This window comes from Myotis nattereri (assembly GCF_964212035.1).
Source record: "Myotis nattereri genome assembly, chromosome: 14".
In the NCBI taxonomy this organism is placed as follows: domain Eukaryota; kingdom Metazoa; phylum Chordata; class Mammalia; order Chiroptera; family Vespertilionidae; genus Myotis; species Myotis nattereri.
This window is the reverse complement of record NC_138089.1, coordinates 37,351,340-37,369,441: the sequence shown is the minus strand read 5'-3', so window position 1 is coordinate 37,369,441 and position 18,102 is coordinate 37,351,340. Positions and strand designations below refer to the sequence as shown.

General features: G+C 38.5%; 2 protein-coding genes across 3 annotated transcripts in view; one reads left to right on the top strand and one right to left on the bottom strand.

Moving 5' to 3' along the window:
* COL6A6 (collagen type VI alpha 6 chain) overlaps positions 1-3,349 on the top strand; it is a gene marked incomplete at its 5' end in the record, with an annotated part of 98,503 nt that extends 95,154 nt beyond the window's left edge. For both annotated transcript variants that reach the window (XM_081105477.1, XM_081105478.1), the window contains one exon: positions 1,372-3,349. In XM_081105477.1, the coding sequence (XP_080961603.1) occupies positions 1,372-1,561 (190 nt within the window). In that variant the 3' untranslated portion in view covers positions 1,562-3,349. The remainder of the gene's footprint in view (positions 1-1,371) is intronic.
* Positions 3,350-10,378: 7,029 nt separating this feature from the next.
* The window catches only part of PIK3R4 (phosphoinositide-3-kinase regulatory subunit 4), a 159,061-nt gene continuing 151,337 nt past the window's right edge, over positions 10,379-18,102 (bottom strand). The window contains exons 18-22 of the mRNA XM_081105472.1: positions 16,419-16,550; positions 13,299-13,399; positions 12,713-12,801; positions 11,710-11,818; positions 10,379-10,939 (exon numbers count right to left, since the gene is read on the bottom strand). Coding sequence (XP_080961598.1) covers positions 10,769-10,939; positions 11,710-11,818; positions 12,713-12,801; positions 13,299-13,399; positions 16,419-16,550 — 602 coding nt within the window. The 3' untranslated portion in view covers positions 10,379-10,768. The remainder of the gene's footprint in view (positions 10,940-11,709; positions 11,819-12,712; positions 12,802-13,298; positions 13,400-16,418; positions 16,551-18,102) is intronic.

Here is an 18,102-nt window from a genome sequence, read left to right as displayed (position 1 = left end):
GAGCAAAAATGTGAGGAAACTGTATTTGTACGGAAATTTAGCCAGGACTGCAGTTCTCGGTAACTGGACATTTGGTGATCAATTTTGTACGTTCCTGATAGCATTGATGGAAGTGAACTGAGACACACTTTGGGATATTAGTTTAGAAGCCCAGACATATAGTATATAATGCATGGAGGCTTCAGGGTCTGTGTAACATGGATGGAATGGTTTTCTTGCTGGTTTGATGTCTCCTTCACCCCTAGCTATCATTATAGATGAAAGGAGGTATGTGGTATGTGTGAAAGAAGTGAACTTAATTTTAAATTCTGTATCTTTCACATATTCGTTTTCTAAATATTGATCTTCTTGTGAGAGAAATCAGATTTCTAGCTGGTGAAAACAGAAAAATCCCAATGAAGAAATAGATCATAGTGAATATTGACACTATTTCCCTGGTCTCCACATTTGGAGTTCTCTTGAATCTTCTCTGGACCACAACCCAGCTAATTGCTAAGGTTTATAGGTATTGATAAGCCTTCTCTTCTTATGCCACCAGGCTGTCACACATTCACCCGAAAAATATTTATGCAAAGCTTATATGCCAGGTTCCTCGTACCTTAACTGTCCAACCTGCTCCAGACTGACTCCATGTGCTTTTAAAAGCATAACATTTATCATCTCACTTTCTTTTAACAATTCTTTTTTTAAAATATATTTTTATTTGTTTTAGAGAGGAAGAGAGGAGGAGAGAGATAGAAATATCAATGATGAGAGTGAATCATTGATTGGCTGCCTCCTGCATGCCCCCTACTGGAGTTCAAACCCGAAACTCAGGCATGGTGCCCTGACCAGGAATCAAATCATGACCTCTTGGTTCATAGGTAGACTCAACCACTGGGCCACACCATCTAGGCTATCATCTCACTTTTCTTATTCCATCTTGATGATTCTTCATAGTGTCCTGAATAAAAACCTAGTTCAATGAAAGTAACATTGGACTCTTTTTTTAAAAAAAAAAAGTCTTTATTGTTGAAAGTATTACATATGTCCCCCTTATTTTCCCATTGACCTCTTCTAGGCTGCAAACATTGGACTCTTAGCATCAAAAGATTTGGGTTATAGTCTCAGCTCTGTCGCTGACCTTCAACTCCTACATGTAATTTGCTGTTGAAATTACACTTTTGCACACTTATAAGATGTCTTACCAAATTCCGATACATCTGCCCCGTTTCATAATGCCCAGTTTGGTCATCTTCATGAAATTACCTGAAGGAAGGCTGCGGTAAGAAATGGGTGCAACAATTAATTTAGGAAGAAAGATTAATATAGAGCCAATAAAGTTAAAATGGCATCTATCTTCTATGATGTTTTTCTTCTTTTGTTGTATAGCTTTGTTCCTGGACCACACAAAGCAGCCCTTAAAGAAGATGCATTACAAAAGGCAAAATTCTTTCAAGATAAAAAATATGTTTCAAGAGCAGTAAGAAACAGCAGAGATAATACTGTTCAAAATTTCACCAGGAACACATTCCATACCTTTAAAAATGGAAAAAAGATGATAAAAACTGTTCCCAAATGACATATAAAGGAAGTGCTTGAAGAATTTAACCTTAGGAAGCATGGAAAGACTCTGGACTTATGTAACTCAATTCACTGTCAAAATCATGGATAACTTTTATTTAGATTCTGCCTATATTGGAGGTCCACACTGAAGGGCTGGGCAAACCACAGGTTGGAAATTGAGGCAACTTGACTCCTTGCACTCATTGGTACGAAAGATATATCTTGTCCATTTACGGTATTTGACCACTCCTGATAATTCCAGCATGCTAAGACTGATATAGTCAAGAACTGTTACCATTAAAAGATGGCAGAATGAAGAAGTATTTTGAAAAGTCTAATGGCAATTACAATCTGAAGGTGAATTTTATATCAGTGTATACATGTGTGTACATGGGCCAATGCTAATTCTTCTTATCGGTCTCTGTCCAGTCCATTTTCTGCAAACCAAACCATCTTTCTCAATGTAGTACTGTTTAATGCTGACCTGTTTAACCAAAGATTGTTTTGGAAGACCACATTTACCTTAGAAATTGATGCTGTTGGTATGTCATAATTTCGAAAATCTGGCCTTTCACAACAAGTCCACTTGAACACATCACTGTCTCTGGATGGATTGAGTAGTCCTCTGACGGGGATGTACTGGAAGGTTTCCTCCCATCTTCTGCTGTTGTTAGCTTGGACAGGTGAGAAGCAGAGGGTAGTTCCCGTACTTCCCCCCAACCCCAAATCCTCCCTAATTCACTGAGAAACTCGTTAATGCCCCCAGAATATACATTATTGCCTTTGAGCTGAACGTTCCTTCTTCATTATGTAGAGCCTCCTACCTGGCCTTTTTATGGACTCTTATTCTTTTTCTTTCCCATTATTGTCATTTATTATATTTTACTCATCCATATATTCTTTAGACAATGAGAGTAAGGACACACTTGTCATGGGTGAAGCTGAGTCCCTTTAACCCATCAGGTAGCTACTTAAGTCAGTGAATAGCAACAAACCGGACTGGCAGAATCTAAAAAGAGTCTTAAATGCACACTGAGTTTGGAAAATATAAGGATGTTGTTAATGTTTTAATCTTCAAATACATATGGGGTTAGGCCTCAACCAGCATCCTCTGACAGCTCTCTCCTTACCCCCGGCCAGATCATATAATTAATGATTAACCTTATGATGGTGCTGATATTTTAATCTAAACACCAATGCAGTGTTATTTAATTTAGATACAATGTTCAGCCTTTACCTCAAATTGTAAGAGCTGGCTCCACAGTTGGTAGCAGTGGCCCTGCTGGGCAGAATAGCACTCTCTTCAGGAATGAGAGAGGACCTGCTTGGAAGTGTGGGCCAGATGGTTACGAACACCTAACACCGGTAGGTATGGTCGGATTTGCTTTTCTATACCTCTGTTCATAAAACCTGGGAAAGAAGGGCTATCTGCAGTGTTTTTTTAAACCGCGCTTCTGCCATCCTTACTCAGGCAACTCCATAGAGAGAGCTCCCCATGTCTTCAGGGTGGGGCAAGGAGTTTAAATGTCATATTCATTCTCAGGTAATAGAGAAAAATAGAGCACATCAGGTTTCTTCATATCCTAAGTGGTCATAGAGATTCAGGAAAAAAACATGTTCCAAGTACAGGAAATGGATGAGCAATATTCAAGAGGTATTTTAATAAAAGGAATTTTTCTGGTTAACTTTGGAATAAGCAAGTACTCCTTTCTCCTGATTATTGCTGGAAATATGTTTGTTTTTAAATATGTTTGAAATGTATGTCATTTTTTTTTTTGCATTGATAAAATACACCAAACAAACATTTCCTTGGTGATTGAGATTATTTTAGCAATTTGTGTCATTTTATTTGAGAGAGAAAAACATCAATGTGAGAGATACACATCAACTGGCTGCCTCCCGCATGCGCCCTGACCGGGGCCAGGGATTGAACCTGCATCCCAGGTATGTGTTCTTGACCAGGAATTGAACCCAGGACCCTTTGGTGCATGGGCCAATGCTCTAACCACTTAACAACACCAGCCAGGCTGGGTCACTTTTTAATCATTAATAGGTGAAGGATCTGAAACATACTGCAAATATTAAATTCTTTTAAAAACTAAATCCTTAACATTAGCATTTTCCATGATTTACCTTTCTCCCAAATGGGGAGCATTGCAAAACATACTAGTAAGTATAAATTCAATAAAACCCTAGTTAAACCAAAAATCACACAAATAAGCAGTGATGTCTCTTGATTTTAAAATGCAAATTAATTGACTATAAAGAGCATGCCTCCTATTACCTCTGCACTGAGTTATAAGTCAAAACATGTAGAAAAAAATGTAGAGGTTGAAAAGAGATGCAACTCAACATAGCATCAGATTGTAGTACTTAGTATTACTCCAACAAAACGACCCCTGTAAAAAGTGGGGGAGGATATAAGAAGGAGAACAGATAGTAGGAAGGTAAGGTGAGAAAAAAATTCTATTTCCATCAGCCCACTCCATTTTTTTCCTCAGCATTTCCCATGGTTATCAGTCCCAGATTATCTAATGGCTCCAGGATTGAAGCCCAGTCTCAACATAACAGTTGGAGTCTCAAAAAAATTTCCCCCAAACTCTGCAGGCTCGAGATGTGACTTAGTAGCTAGAAGCTGTAAATAGCTTGGCAGACTTTAAGAGAAACAAAGGCAATGCAACATGGTGTAAAAGCTTTTCAGTTTGATGTAGTCCCATTTGTTTATTCTTACTTTGGTGCCCTTGCCCAGGGAAACATATCTTTAAAAATGTTGCTAAGGTCAAAGTCAAAGAGTTTACTGTTTCCTTCCAGTTGAATGGTTTCAGGACTTACATTTAAGTCTTTAATCCATTTTTAATTCATTTTTGTATATGGTGTAAGAAAGTGGTCCAGATTCTTTCTTTTTTTTATTTGCATGTATGGATAGTTTTCCCAACACCATTTATTGAAGAGACTGTCATTTCCATATTGTACATTCTTGCCTCCTTTTGTCATAGATTAATTGACCATATATGTTTGGGCTTATTTCTGGGTTCTCTATTTTGTTCCATTAATTTATGTGTCTGTCTTTATGCCATACTTTTTTTATTACTATACCTTGTAGTATAGTTTGAAGTCAGAGGGCATATCTCCAACATCCTTTTTTTTTTCCTGTGCCAATTCAGGGTTTTTCATAGTTTCATATAAATTTTGGGATTGTTATACTTCTATGAAAAATGTCATTGGTATTTTGAATGGGATCACACTGAATCAATAGACTACTTTGGGGAGCATGGACATCTTTACAATATTAATCCTTCCAATCCATGAGCATGGTATGTCTTTCCATTGATTTGCATATTCTTCAATTTCTTTCATCAATGTTTTTCAGAGTACAGTCTTTTAGCTCCTTGGTTAAATGTATTCCTAGGCATTTCATTCTTTCTGATACAATTGTAAATGGGATTGTTTTCTTAATCTCTGATAGATACAAAACAGATTTCTGAGTATTAATTTTGTATCTTTCAACTATGTATAGGTATGTTCCCTCTATAGCCACTTGAGAATTTTTATCCTAAGTGAATGTTGAATTTTGTCGATTGCTTTTTGTCTATTGAGATGATCATATGACTTTTATCCTTCATTTTTATTCTTGGTTTTGTTAATGTTGTGTATCATGTTTACTGATGTAGAATATAGAACCATCCTTGTATCCCTGGAATAAGTCCCATCTGATCTTGGTGTATGATCCTTTTAATGTATTGAATTCAGTTTGCTAATATTTTGTTGAAAATTTTTATATCTATGTCCATCAGGGATACTGGCCTATAATTTTACTTTTCTTTCTTTCTTTTTTTCTTTCTTTTTTTCTTTCTTCTTTTCTTTCTTCCTTTTGTTCTTTCTTTCTTTCTTTCTTTCTTTTTCTTTCTCTCTTTCTTTATTTCTTTATTTCTTTTTCTTTCTTTCTTTCTAGTATCTTTGTCATAGAAAAAGTTTGGAAGTATTCCTTCCTCTTGAATTTTGTGGAATAGTTTAAAAAGTATAGGTATTTTTTCTTTAAATGTTTGTTAGAATTTACCTATGAAACCATCTGATCCTGAACTTTTTTTGTTTGTTGGAGTGTTTTTTTACTGATTCAATTCTGTTCTTCTATTCAGACTGTTCAGATTTTCTATTTTTTCCCTTGTTCAGGCTCAGAAGGTTGAATTTTTCTAGCAATTTATACATTTCTTCTAGGTGTTGAATTTGTTAGCATGGTATTCTTTTGATTCTTTGTATTTCTCTGGCATCACTTGTAACTTCTTTCATTTCTGATTTTATTTGGGCCCTCTCTGATTTTTTTCTTGATATGTCTGGCTACAGGTTTATTAATTTTATCTTTTCAAAGAACCAGCGCTTAGCTCATAAATCTTGTTTTTTTAGTCTTTATTTCAGCTCTAATTTTTATAATCTTTCTTCTGCTCACTTTGGGCTTTGTTCTTTTTCTAGTTCCTTTAGGTGTAGAGTTAAAGTGCTTATTTGGGATTTTCCTTGTTTTTTAAGGTAAGCCTGTATCGCTAAAAATTTCCTTCTTAAAACTGCTTTTGCTGCATCCCAGGGATTTTAGAAAGTTTTGTTTCCATTTTCATTTATCTCAAGATATATATTTTTAATTTCTTCTTTGATCTTCTTGTTTAAATACCATTTTGTATAGTCTCCACATGTTTGTGTTTTTTTCCAGTCTTCTTCTTGTAATTCTAGGTTCAATACATGTGGTCATAAAATATAGTTGATATGATTTATCTTCCTGAGTTTATTGAGACTTATTTTATGGCCTAACGTGATCGTGGAAAATGTTCCATGTGCACTTGAAAAGAATATGTATTCTGCAGTTTTGGGTAAAATGTTCTATAAATACCTATCAAGTCCGTCTTTTCTAATATGGGTCATTTAAGGTCACTGTTTTCTTGTTTTCTGTCTGGATGATCTATCCATTGATGTAAGTGGGGTATTAAAGTCATCTACTATTACTGTATTACTATCAATTTGTATTAAATCAATGTCCTTTATGGCTGTTAATATTTATTATATTTACCTAAATATTGTTGAATGTGTAAATATTTACAAATGATAGATTTACAAGATTTACCATTTTATCATTATGTAATGCCCTTCTTGATCTGTTTTGTCTGATATGAGTATTGCTAACCTAGCTTTCTTTTCATTTCTATTTGCATGGAATATATTTTTTGCCACCCCTTCACTTTCAGGCTGTGTGTGTCTTTTGAACTATAGTTAGTCTCTTATAGGCACAATATAAATGGGTCTTATTATGCATTCAGCTACCCTGTATCTTTGGATTGGAGCAATTATACCATTTACACTTAAATTATTAAATATTTACTTATTACCATTTTGTAGTTCCCCTCCTTTCTTCTTCTTTCGGTTTCTTCCCTTGTGGTTTGCTGGTGTTATTTACTGTTATGTTTGAGTTCCTTTCTCTTTGTTTTCTGTGTACCTTTGTAGGTTTTTGGTTTGTCATTACCATTAAGTTCATATATGGCCATATATATAGTAGTGTATTTTAAGCTGATAGACGTTAAAGTTTGAGTGCATTCTAAAAATGCCCTCGTTTTTGCCGTCATGGTTTATATCTTTTTGTTTTGTGTCCCCTAACTACACATTATAGTTATAGTTGATTTTCTTTTGTCTTTTAACCTTCTTAATAACTTAAGTAATTTATTGCCTTTACTATATATTTGCTTTACTTATGCAATTTCTCTTTCATATATTTTTTATTTCTGGTTATGGACTTATTTTTCTACTTAAAAAAGACCCTTTTATATTTCTTACAAAGCCAGTGAGGAACTCCTTTAGTTTTTACTTATCTGTGACACTTTCTCTCTTCTTCATTTCTGAATAACAACCTTTCCAGGTTGTAGGTTCCTTCCTTTTAGCATTCTGAATAGTTGTATATACTGTTGCCGGGGTCCAACCCCAGCAGGTCCAGGGGTTCCCAAAGGCGTAGACGGAGTCGGCGAAGAAGGAATGACACGGAGACAGCGTTCAGTTGATCAGCAGCCTAGCCAGGATCTCCAGCCAAGTTCTGGTCTCGATCTCCAGAGAGGTCCTGCTGTTTATTGTCTTGTTACATCCGTATTTATCCCAGCTGATTTTAATCCTGTCAATTTCTATTACAAAGGTTAGGGCGTTTCTTATCTCCATTCCAGGGAGTAAAGATTATGTAGATTAAGCATGATTGTTTGTAGTGATTAACTACCCGCCTGGCACTTAGTTAAGGAGTTTCATCCCCTCCCTGACTTCAGGGAAAAATTCCTACCTGGGGAAACAACCTTTCTAGGAGAGGCATCCCCTCCCTGACTTCAGGGAAAAATTCCTACCTGGGGAAACAACCTTTCTCGGAGAGGTGACCTTGGTTAAAACACACAGCCCTAAGGGGAGCAAACATATTAAGAACAGTATGCTATATACGCCAGGTCCCTTGAAACATATGCTGTGCAGATGTTTCTTTCCTGCAGCAACTGTGTCAAGCAGCAAGGATGGACCGGCTTCCGGCATACTGTCACTCTCTTCTGGCATATAAAGTTTCTGCTAAGAAATCAGCTAATAAATAGCCTTATGGGATTTCCTTTGTATATGACAATGTTTTGGTGTGGTTCTCTTTGGATTCATTTTGTTTGTAACTCTCTGTGCTTACTGGACCTGGAAATCTGTTTCCTTGCCCAGGTTAGAGAAGTTTCCCCCTTCTCCCCGCCACCCCCAACTCTCTCTTCTTCTGGGATACCCTGCAATACATAAATGTGAGTATGTCTGATATTATCTGAGATGTCCCTTAAACTATCCTCATTTTTTAAATTTATTTTTTCTTTTTGCTCTTCTGATTGGATGATTTCCACTACTGTGTCCTTTAGGTCACTAATCTGGTCAATGTTATTTAATCTGCCTTTGATTTTCTCTAGTGTATTTTTCATTTTGGCTATTATAGTCTTCAGGTATGACTAGTTCTTTTTTCCCTACCTCCCACGAGATCTGTTTATATTTTCTCTTTGTTGAAGTTCCTCCTAATTTTGATGAGCATCCTTATGATTGTTACTTTGAATTCTTTATTAGGAAAAATTACCTCTGTTGCATGAAGATTTTTATCTGGGGTTTTTCTTGTTCCTTCATTTGAAATATATTCTTCTTTTCATTTTGTTTGATTTTTTGTGTTTGTTACTATGAATTAGACAAAACAGCTCTCTTCACCTGATATTGAAGGAGTGGCCTTGGGTAGAAACAACCTCTGTCTAGAATGCGTGTGCTGGGTGATTTTGGCAGGCTGGCTGGAGCTGTGGTGTCCTGGGTGCTGTCTAAGGAGGCCCAGGGTGTGGGCTGACCAAGGATGTAGCAGACATTTGCAGAGGCGGTCTGAGTGCAAGGCCCTGGGCGGCCACTGGCCAGAGCTGCAGCAGGTGCTGGCCGAGTGGACCAGGTAGCTGTGGAGGCATTACAAGTCAGCTAGAGTGCTTGGATGTAGCTCCCTCCCATGCTACTAGGTATAGGGGGATTGTAAACAATGGCATTCACCAGTACCTCCGATTCCACAGCGTTCCCACAGTTCCTCATCTGTTCACCTTGGGGTAAGTAAATGGATTTTTTTCATCTTTATAGTCTTGGTACCCTTTAAATCGCTGTTTTAACTCTCTCTCTCTCTCTCTCTCTCTATATATATATATATATATATATATATGTATATATGTGTGTGTGTGTGTGTGTATGTATACACACACAGAGTGGCCAGATTATTATGACCACCCCATCAGTACTTCATTGACACTTCCAAAATTACTGAATATTGAAAACTTCCTAAGCAAATACTCTCAAGGTTTTATTATTTGCATAACTAATGCACTTCATTGGACTGATGGGGTGGTCATAATAATCTGGCCACTCAGTGTGTGTGTGTGTATATATACACACACACACACACACACACACACAGTTATTATCCCTCCCTGAAAGTCACCCTGTTGGGGTAGGGGTCCCGTATCTCTGTCTTTCCTACCTTCTGTATGTGGTCCCTCTTTCATTTGTTGTGAAGAAGCTGTTCAATTGGCCTTCAGATGTTCTTCAGGAGGAGATGCTCTATATGCAGGTGAGTTTGGGGTATTTCTAGGCCACCATCTTGTACCCCTCTTCATTCCTGACCTTCTGAATGGCAGGATTTTCTGATCATTTTGTTGTTTACACCTGTCTAAACACTAAGTGTATTGAATCCTGAACCCAGACATATTCATTGAAAACTGTCATGTACCATATTATATAATTATAGCAATTTAAATTTTTGGAACATTTCTTAAACAAATAGTATTTTCCCCAGACTCAGATTATCTATTCAACTTTTCAGTTTGAGGGACTCATGTGATTAATTCAAAACTTAAATATTTTGAACACTATAAACCCTTCTGCAAGTGGATAATAATTAAATGTGGAGAGAGTATCAGCTATGTGTAGGAACAATAATCAACAGCCCGAAGGGTCTATTTTAGTGGGAAAGGCCAAGTTTGGCCTTTTAAAAATAAATTTATAGTAGAGCCTATAAAAAACCAGTAATGATGGCTAAGAGACACATTTTTCTAGAGCTGATACACAGAAGATCAATTCTACAGTATTAAATAACTAATACAGTAGACTATAAAACACACAGGAAGAAAGATTAGAGCAAAGTCCAGAGATTTCAGTGGAAGGCCTCGTTCTGCCACTGATTCTTTGTGGCACCAAGTCCATTTCTTCAGAACAAATGTTGCTAGAGAGTGTATTCTTCTGCTAAGGTTTACCATTAAAAGCACCACCAAAAACAAATGAAAATGCTTAAGATGCTTGAATACAATTTATTGGCTGCTTTAATAGCATTTTTAATAGCAAAAATGTGTTTACATTATAATAGCTTACAACCATCTTTTTTCAATACAAATTACACTGAGGTCGTGTAAGTCTTAGCATTTTAGATTCCTCACCTCTGTGACATACAATAAAACGTCCCAGATACTATCTGGCTGATTCTCACAGAGGTATGCACAAATGTACTAGTCAAGTACAACTTCTTTAACCACCTTGGGTGGGAATTATTTTTTCATGAAACATTAATGTAATATAGACATGATTTTGAAAATTAAGCAAAGGAATCGATTCTCACTTTTCTCTAAATACAACTTTTCTCTTAAGCTACAGTATATTTATACAAATTATACAAACGACTAAGTTTTCATTTCCATACCTTAACAATCCCATCTCTAGAAGCAGTTACAATGAAGCCCTGTGTCGTCTGGAACGTGGCAACATCTGTGATGATATCATGATGTCCCACAGGCAGAGACTCTGGGCCCCTCCGAGGGGTGTCATCACTAGGTCCTACCTTCTGCTTATTCTGAATTTCCTGTTTCATGATTAAAAGTCGAGAAAGCCAGAAGTTAACCTTTTGTAAGTGTTCTTGCTTTTGGGATATGTGTTGAAGCTAATGTCTCTTATGAAGTAGCCATGCTTTCACAAATACACGGAGGGAAAGGAGTAAAAAGAGTCCAACATGACATTCTAGGTTTCCAATTAGACTCCATGAGGAGCCACTTACAAATACGAAAAAATTATAAAAAAGCTAATCTGTGCATATTATCTTTTCTCAAAATCAAAAGGGAAAGCATATAATTAAGAGGTATAAATGACCAGAATAGGGAAGTAAAAACACATCAAATGTTCTGCATTTCTAAAGCTCACTATTACTGGTCATGAAGGAAGCACACTTTCATTTATTGGGCACTTACTCAGGCCCTTTCAGGTATTTATCTCATTTGAAGTTTTTGTCTAAATCAAGAACACAAGCTTTAGAGTCCCAACATTTAGGTTTGAATCTCACCTTTGCTGCTTCTTTACTAGCTGGATGATCTTAAGGAAAATAGTAAGACAACTTGATAAGGAAGTACCTTTAAGGAATGAGCAAGTTATAAAGTGCTTACTTAAAGTTGTATACTTATATATGCACTTTTGAAATGTTTATTTTCTCTTAGCTTTTCTGTTTTTTAAAAATTAACATTTCTTAAACTTGGAGAAATACTGCCACACTCGGCCAAAGCCATTTACTTTAATCAACGCAATGTTTATGAAAGGCATTTTTATACCTACAAAAGTTGAAGGAAAAGAGACTGCTTGTACCTGGACGACTTCGGTGCCTTCAATTATTTTCCTGTAGTAGGACACTGATGGAGAACTAGTACTTCCTGCAACAACATAGGACCTCTCTGGGTAAGCCAAGTCCCAAAACCTAGGGAAGAGGAAACGAATGGTGGTAATCTTTGAAGGAGAAGGGGAGGAACTAATATTGGCTTACATTTATCAACTTTCTTTTGCATTAGGAAAGGAGATTTTTCTAGAACTGTATAAAATTAGTTACAAATGAAGTATAGCTAACCTTGAAAGATGTGGATGACTTTAAACAATACTGTAGTGCTTAAATCCTATGTAATAAAAGGCTAATATGCAAGTAGACCAAACGGCAGAACAACCAGTTGCTACAACATGCGCTGACCACCAGGGGGCATGTGTGGAACATGGTGGGCATTGGCTGTGGCAGGATGGTGGAGGTGAGTGGGGGCACCAGACCAAGGCGGGTCATCGAGGCGAGCCTCGGGTGGTTACTGAAAATTCTCTGCTCCTGTGCACTGCGGTCCCGCCCGGTGCTCGCACCCACTGCCAGTGCTGTCCCCGCAACAACCGCTTGCACCTCCTGCTGGTGCCCAACGCCGGTCCCAATCACTTGCTGCCATCAGCAGGTGCTAGCAGCAGCTGCCAGCCCTGATCGTCCCTGAGGGCTTCTCCACTTCCCCATGCTCCTGAAGGGAGACTGGGGCAGCAGCCACTTGCACCCCCTGATGGTGCCGGCCCCAATTGCTCCGCGCCATCAGCGGGTGCAAGCGGGGCTGGTAGTGGGTTGCCAGTAGACGGGAACAGGGGCCAAGGCAGGAGGATGAGCCGAGACCCACCCTTGTGCCTACTGCAGCCTCATGACCCACAGTTCCTTTCAACGTGCACAAATTCATGCACTGGGCCCCTAGTATATAATAAACCACACCCCAGTGTTAACTTTAGTATCCATCTATATTTTATTAACCTTCCCCTTTCAACTGTTGCATAAAGTGTTCTTTATCAGATACTATACCTTATTTTCATGTCTGAACCAGCTGTCAGCAGAATAGGATTTCCATCTGCAGGACTACAGTAGATACCATGAACACTGTGAGGAGAAGGCTTAAAAGAAATAAATCAATTGTCAGGCTTTAAGAGACTGATTATGTTATGTCTTGTATATTTCTTTCTTTGGGACTTTAAAATGCATTGGCTTTGTATCATCCTAAATAAAGAGGCAAAGACTGTTCAGCTTCCTAAAATTTTCTATTTTGAATCAACAGGAGAGAAAAAGTCTTCCCTACCTTTCTTGGCAACATAGAAACAAAAGTGTATATAAGAGGGTCATGTTCCATTTTTTAAATGATCTAAACATCAATCTTGGCTTTCCCTATTTAACCCAGATTTGTACAGGGGGTTCTAAAGAGATATCACAAACTTTATGGAGCTAGTAACCAAAACTCCCAATGAAACAGACACTAGTCAGCCCAAGGAAATGAAAAGCACCCATGCAGCAATGGCCACCTAATACTTAAAACATAACCCAGAAGCCCAACAGATCATTTTTGGTAAAATGTCTGCAATTGTATTGGCCTTTATGGTAAAAACTGGAGTCAAACCTGTAACTCAGAAAGTGGTGGTGCACTACTGGCCCAGAGAGTGAATCTTCTGTCGCCTGTCTCCATGTCCCACATCGACACTTCATTGTTGCCCTGAACGGCTAAGGGAACAAAGGCCAGCACCGTTACTCAGGTAAGAACTCAGCACTCACATCTAGGTAGACAATCCAAGTCAACCTGTACCCATTTCCATTTTTCCCCATCCTACAAGAAATGCTCACTAGCACTTCTAAATACCATTGTGACCCTGTCACACCAGAGAGCAAAGAGATGTTTTCAATAGCCTACCAGTACATATTTACTGAAGTCCAACAAAGTGGGGTGGAAAGTCAAATCATAGATTCGCCAGTCTGGAAGTAGAAAAAAAAATATAGAGAACTACAAAGTTCCACCTGAACTCAAGAAAGGAAAAGACCACATCCAGGGGTAAGAATCTAGGCTGCCTCGTGGAGATGTCTACACCGGGACTGAAAGGACAAGTAAAGCTGGACAGATAGGTGGCCTACAGGTCAATCATTTCAGGCAGAAAAAATGGAATGAGGAAAAACACAACTGGAGCTCATTTGTGATAGGAGTGGGAGATGACAGTAGAAAGAGGAAAAGGTGAAGAAGGATTACAAAAAAGAAAACTGCAGGCCTGAGATATTTATCCTTCCAGGTTTTTGAGCAGGGGGAATAATAATACCCAGCCATCATATTAATTGAACCAACAATATTTACTGTGAGCTAGTCATTGTCTAGGCACAGATGAAAAGAAGGCAAACAATTTCAAATCATTCCCAGCTTCACAGCACCCTCATGCTAGTGGTGACAACAAACCACAAATATGCAAAGGCCCTGAGCAGGAATGTGCTTTTAATTCAAGGAAAGAACCAGGAAGCCAGTGTAGCTGAAGCAGAGCGAGCATGGGAGGTCAGTAGAAAATGTGCAGTAGTCTGGTCACTTTCCACTCGCAGGTTGACCCACACGAACCACCAACAGGCTCCTGTGATTGCTGGCTTCTAGATGGTTTGGGCCTGTGGTAAGGTCAATGGCACCTCAAAATAACCAGGTCCTAGTCCCAAGCCTATGGATGTTACTTTATATGGAAAAGTGACTCTACCGATGAGATGTAGGACCTTGAGACAGGGATGGGTGGTTATCCTGGATTGTCCAGGTGAGCCCTAAGCACACACAAGTGTCCTTATAAGAGGGAGGCAGATGGCACTAGCTTTGAGGATGGAAGGAGTCACAAGCCAAGGCATGTAGCTTTAAAAGCAGAAAAAGGCAAGGAAATGGATCCTTCCCTAGAGACTCCACGGGAAATGTGGCCCTACTACCACCTTGATTTTGGCTCAGCAAAACTCATTTCAAATTTCTGGGCTCCAGGACTGTCAGAGAATAAACATTGTTTTAAGCTACCAAGTTAGTGGTAATTTCCTACAGTACTCGTAGGACACTAATGCACACCCTACACGGCCCCAGTAAGAGATCAAGGGATGGATGAAAGTCAAGTCAGTCACCTCAAGCTGGTTGTATCCCTCCCCTCAAATCACTACTCCTCTCAAGGGGGCCTTTTCTATTCAACTTCCTTCCAGTAACCATTCCCTTCCACCTTCCACTGCTAATCTGCTGGTACCAGCCCTGTTTTATTACATGTTCTTTTATAATGCCTCTACTCCCACACCTTTATATACAGTTCCTTTGGAAATAAATCCTCCTACCTTGGGCATGCCATCTGTTTCCTGTTGGAACTCTGACTGATAAAGGTCAGAGAGGCAAATCTCATAAAGCCGCAGGGAGGAGGTTTGGCTGTTACTTAGGATGAGAAGCCACTGGACGGTACTGAGCAGAAGAAAGGACAGTCTTAAGAGATAAGGATAAAAGCAGAGAGTTACAAGGATACTGATGCACAGGGATAAGAGATTATGGTGGTTTAGACGAGGGAGAGAGTGCTGGAGACAGTAAAAAGGGGTCAGATTCTGAATATCTTTTAAGATATAACATATATGATTGGCTCATGGACTGAAGTGGCTAAGGGAAAAAGAATCAAGCACTACACAAGGCTTCTTTCTGAGCAGTTAGCATAAAAGAGCTGCCGTTTACTGAAGGAACACTGTAGGAAGAGCAGGCTGTCTCTTAGTTAGAGGAAGTAGTGAGGAACCTGGTAGAGAGGAAACAAGTGTTCAGTTTGGACATGTCAAGTTTAAATTAAGATGCTATTCAACCTCTTAAGGGAGATTTTAAATAGACAAATATAAAAATTTGAATAGATTTGGTATTTAAATATTGCATAAGATCACAGAAGGAAACCAGTGTAGAAAGAGAAGGGGTTGAGACCAAAGACTGAGCCCTGAGGCAGGCCACAATTTAAAAGTCAGAAGATGAGGGGGAACCAACAAATCAAGGAATAGGCGAACCAAGAGAGAGATGTCCTTGGAATCAGGTGGGTGAGTATTATAGAAAGAGGAAACAAACCACTGACCAAATGGTAAGTCCAGTAAGAGGCGGGAGGAGTGATGGCCACTGAATTTGGCAGCATGGTGGCTGACAGCAGCAGCGTATGAGATTGACTGTACGTATGAGAAGGGACCAGAAAAAGCCTAGATTCAAGAGGACCAATGAGGAAGCATTAGAATAACAAGACCTATATTTATCAAGCACTATTTCTGCCCCAGGCTATATGTTTTATATGTTTTATCTCAAATTCTTACAATTCTGCTACGTAAATTTTTAACCATATTTTACAGATGAAGAAAGTGAGTTTCAAAGACCTGCCCAAGTATTCATACAAGAAAATGTGAATGCTCAATGAGGGGAGGGAAGAAAAGGAAGCTTGTAAGAAGCACAGTAGAAAAAGATCAATAACAAATGATAACAAGGATGAATCAAGATTTCTAGGAAGATGGTGGCAGCTTTAACAAAAATAAGAGATATAAGAGAAAGAAAACGAAGGAAGGGGAACAGCGACAGGAATGGAAGGTGATGAGATTATTTTTAAACAATAAGTATGAGTGGTAGTGAGATATCAGTGGTGGGAACTTCAAAACAGAACAAAATCAAGTATTCTGTTCATACATAAAATAAAAACTCAAGTAAGAACATGAGTCTTGACAGCACTAAGAAAACCCTCCAAGGTACCTGCAATCACCCAGGACTGATGACGGGGGTGCATTGAGAGGCGTCTGATCCGAGCCCTGGAAGGATGGCAGTGACTAGAAATTGGCAACTGGAACCTCATGTCCCAACAAGCCATGGTACCACTGCTTGTACCTTGAAGGAAAAAAAAAAAAGCCCAAAAGATTACCATCTAATGATTAAAGCATATCAGGCTACATTTATACAAATGGTAAACAGCATTAACATTGTATGAATATATTTTGAAACTGACTTAGTCACTGAGAAAAAGACTGTTGTCATGAAGCTGTCTCTCAGTTTCAAACCACCTTTAAATAACAAAGATAAAAGTGTTTATCACAATACTACTACAGAAGTGTCTAACAAATGGAAATTGAAATGAATAATTCATTAATTACTGACACTGCCATTAATGGCCAAAGGCACACAAAAACCCAGAAAATCTAGAGGAACCAAATTGAATTTGATACTCAAAATGTTCAGAAGCCTTAAATAACCAGAGATGTTTTACTGGCATTCGATGATCATCTTACCAATCCACAGTGGCAAGCAGCTTTGTAGCTATCCCAGATCTCAATAATTTCCATGTGCCCTTTTCCACAAAACATTCTGGAGACAGGTATGGGTGTCTAATCATAGCAGAAACTGGCATACGTTCCTGCACATCTGCCCACAACAACAAATCCCACAGACAATGCCGCCCACCCCAAAAGAACGTCTACCCTAACACTCAGCAGCTGATTTTGACAGAGGCACCGAACATATTCTTGGATAGATCTTCAATTCCACAGGAGAGACAAAAGGAACAGCGGGGTCCTTTTGTTTGTCACCCTGGCCCATACCAGGACAATGGCTCAGATGACCACAGGTAGTAATGGCCACCCCCTCAAAGCTGGCCTTGGTGCCTGAGAGAGAGCCACTGCCATGTGCTAATACACTAAGTGTTGAATATCTATTCTTCTAGGCCTGGCATTACATCTTCCTGTACCTGTACATTTATTCACACAAAAGGCAAAAAATGCACTCCATATAAACTCTACAAAAAGTAATAAATGGGCAGATGTTTCACAATCATAAACGCAAGTCAGGGAATCTAAAAACCAAAATTCAAACAGCAGATTATAATTCTTCTGAAAAAGTACCAAATGGGGAAAAGAAAAACGATGTAGTACCTTCTCAAGGAGCAGGTTCAAAGTTCTATGGAGGGAAAAAATGTGAAACTACAATATGGCAAAGAAGCAAGATCACATGGCACATCTCCAGCCTTTGAGGAAAAGGAGGCAGAAGGAATAATAAGGCAAGAAATCATTCAGCTCTTCTCCTACACCAGGCACAGTAATAGATTCTTTCACCTCATTAATAAATCCTCAAAGCAGCCCCTTAAAGGATACTGAGACTTAGAGGAGTTAAGTAGTTTGCCTGAGGTTATTGGAATTTAAGAGTCTGCCTAAAATGAAATGCTCTCATTCATAAACCAAGCCTGCTGCTTCCCTGGCAGAATAAGAGAATGTCAGCCAATCTGATCGCTATAATGATTATAAAGAGGCTCATTTAAGAACAAAGAGAAAAAGGAAATTGTCTTATGCATTCAGGTACATAATTTCACTCTTTCTAATCTGTTTTTTAATGAATAAAAATTAAATTGCAAGTGCTTATAACATAATTATGAAAAGAAAAGATGGGAACA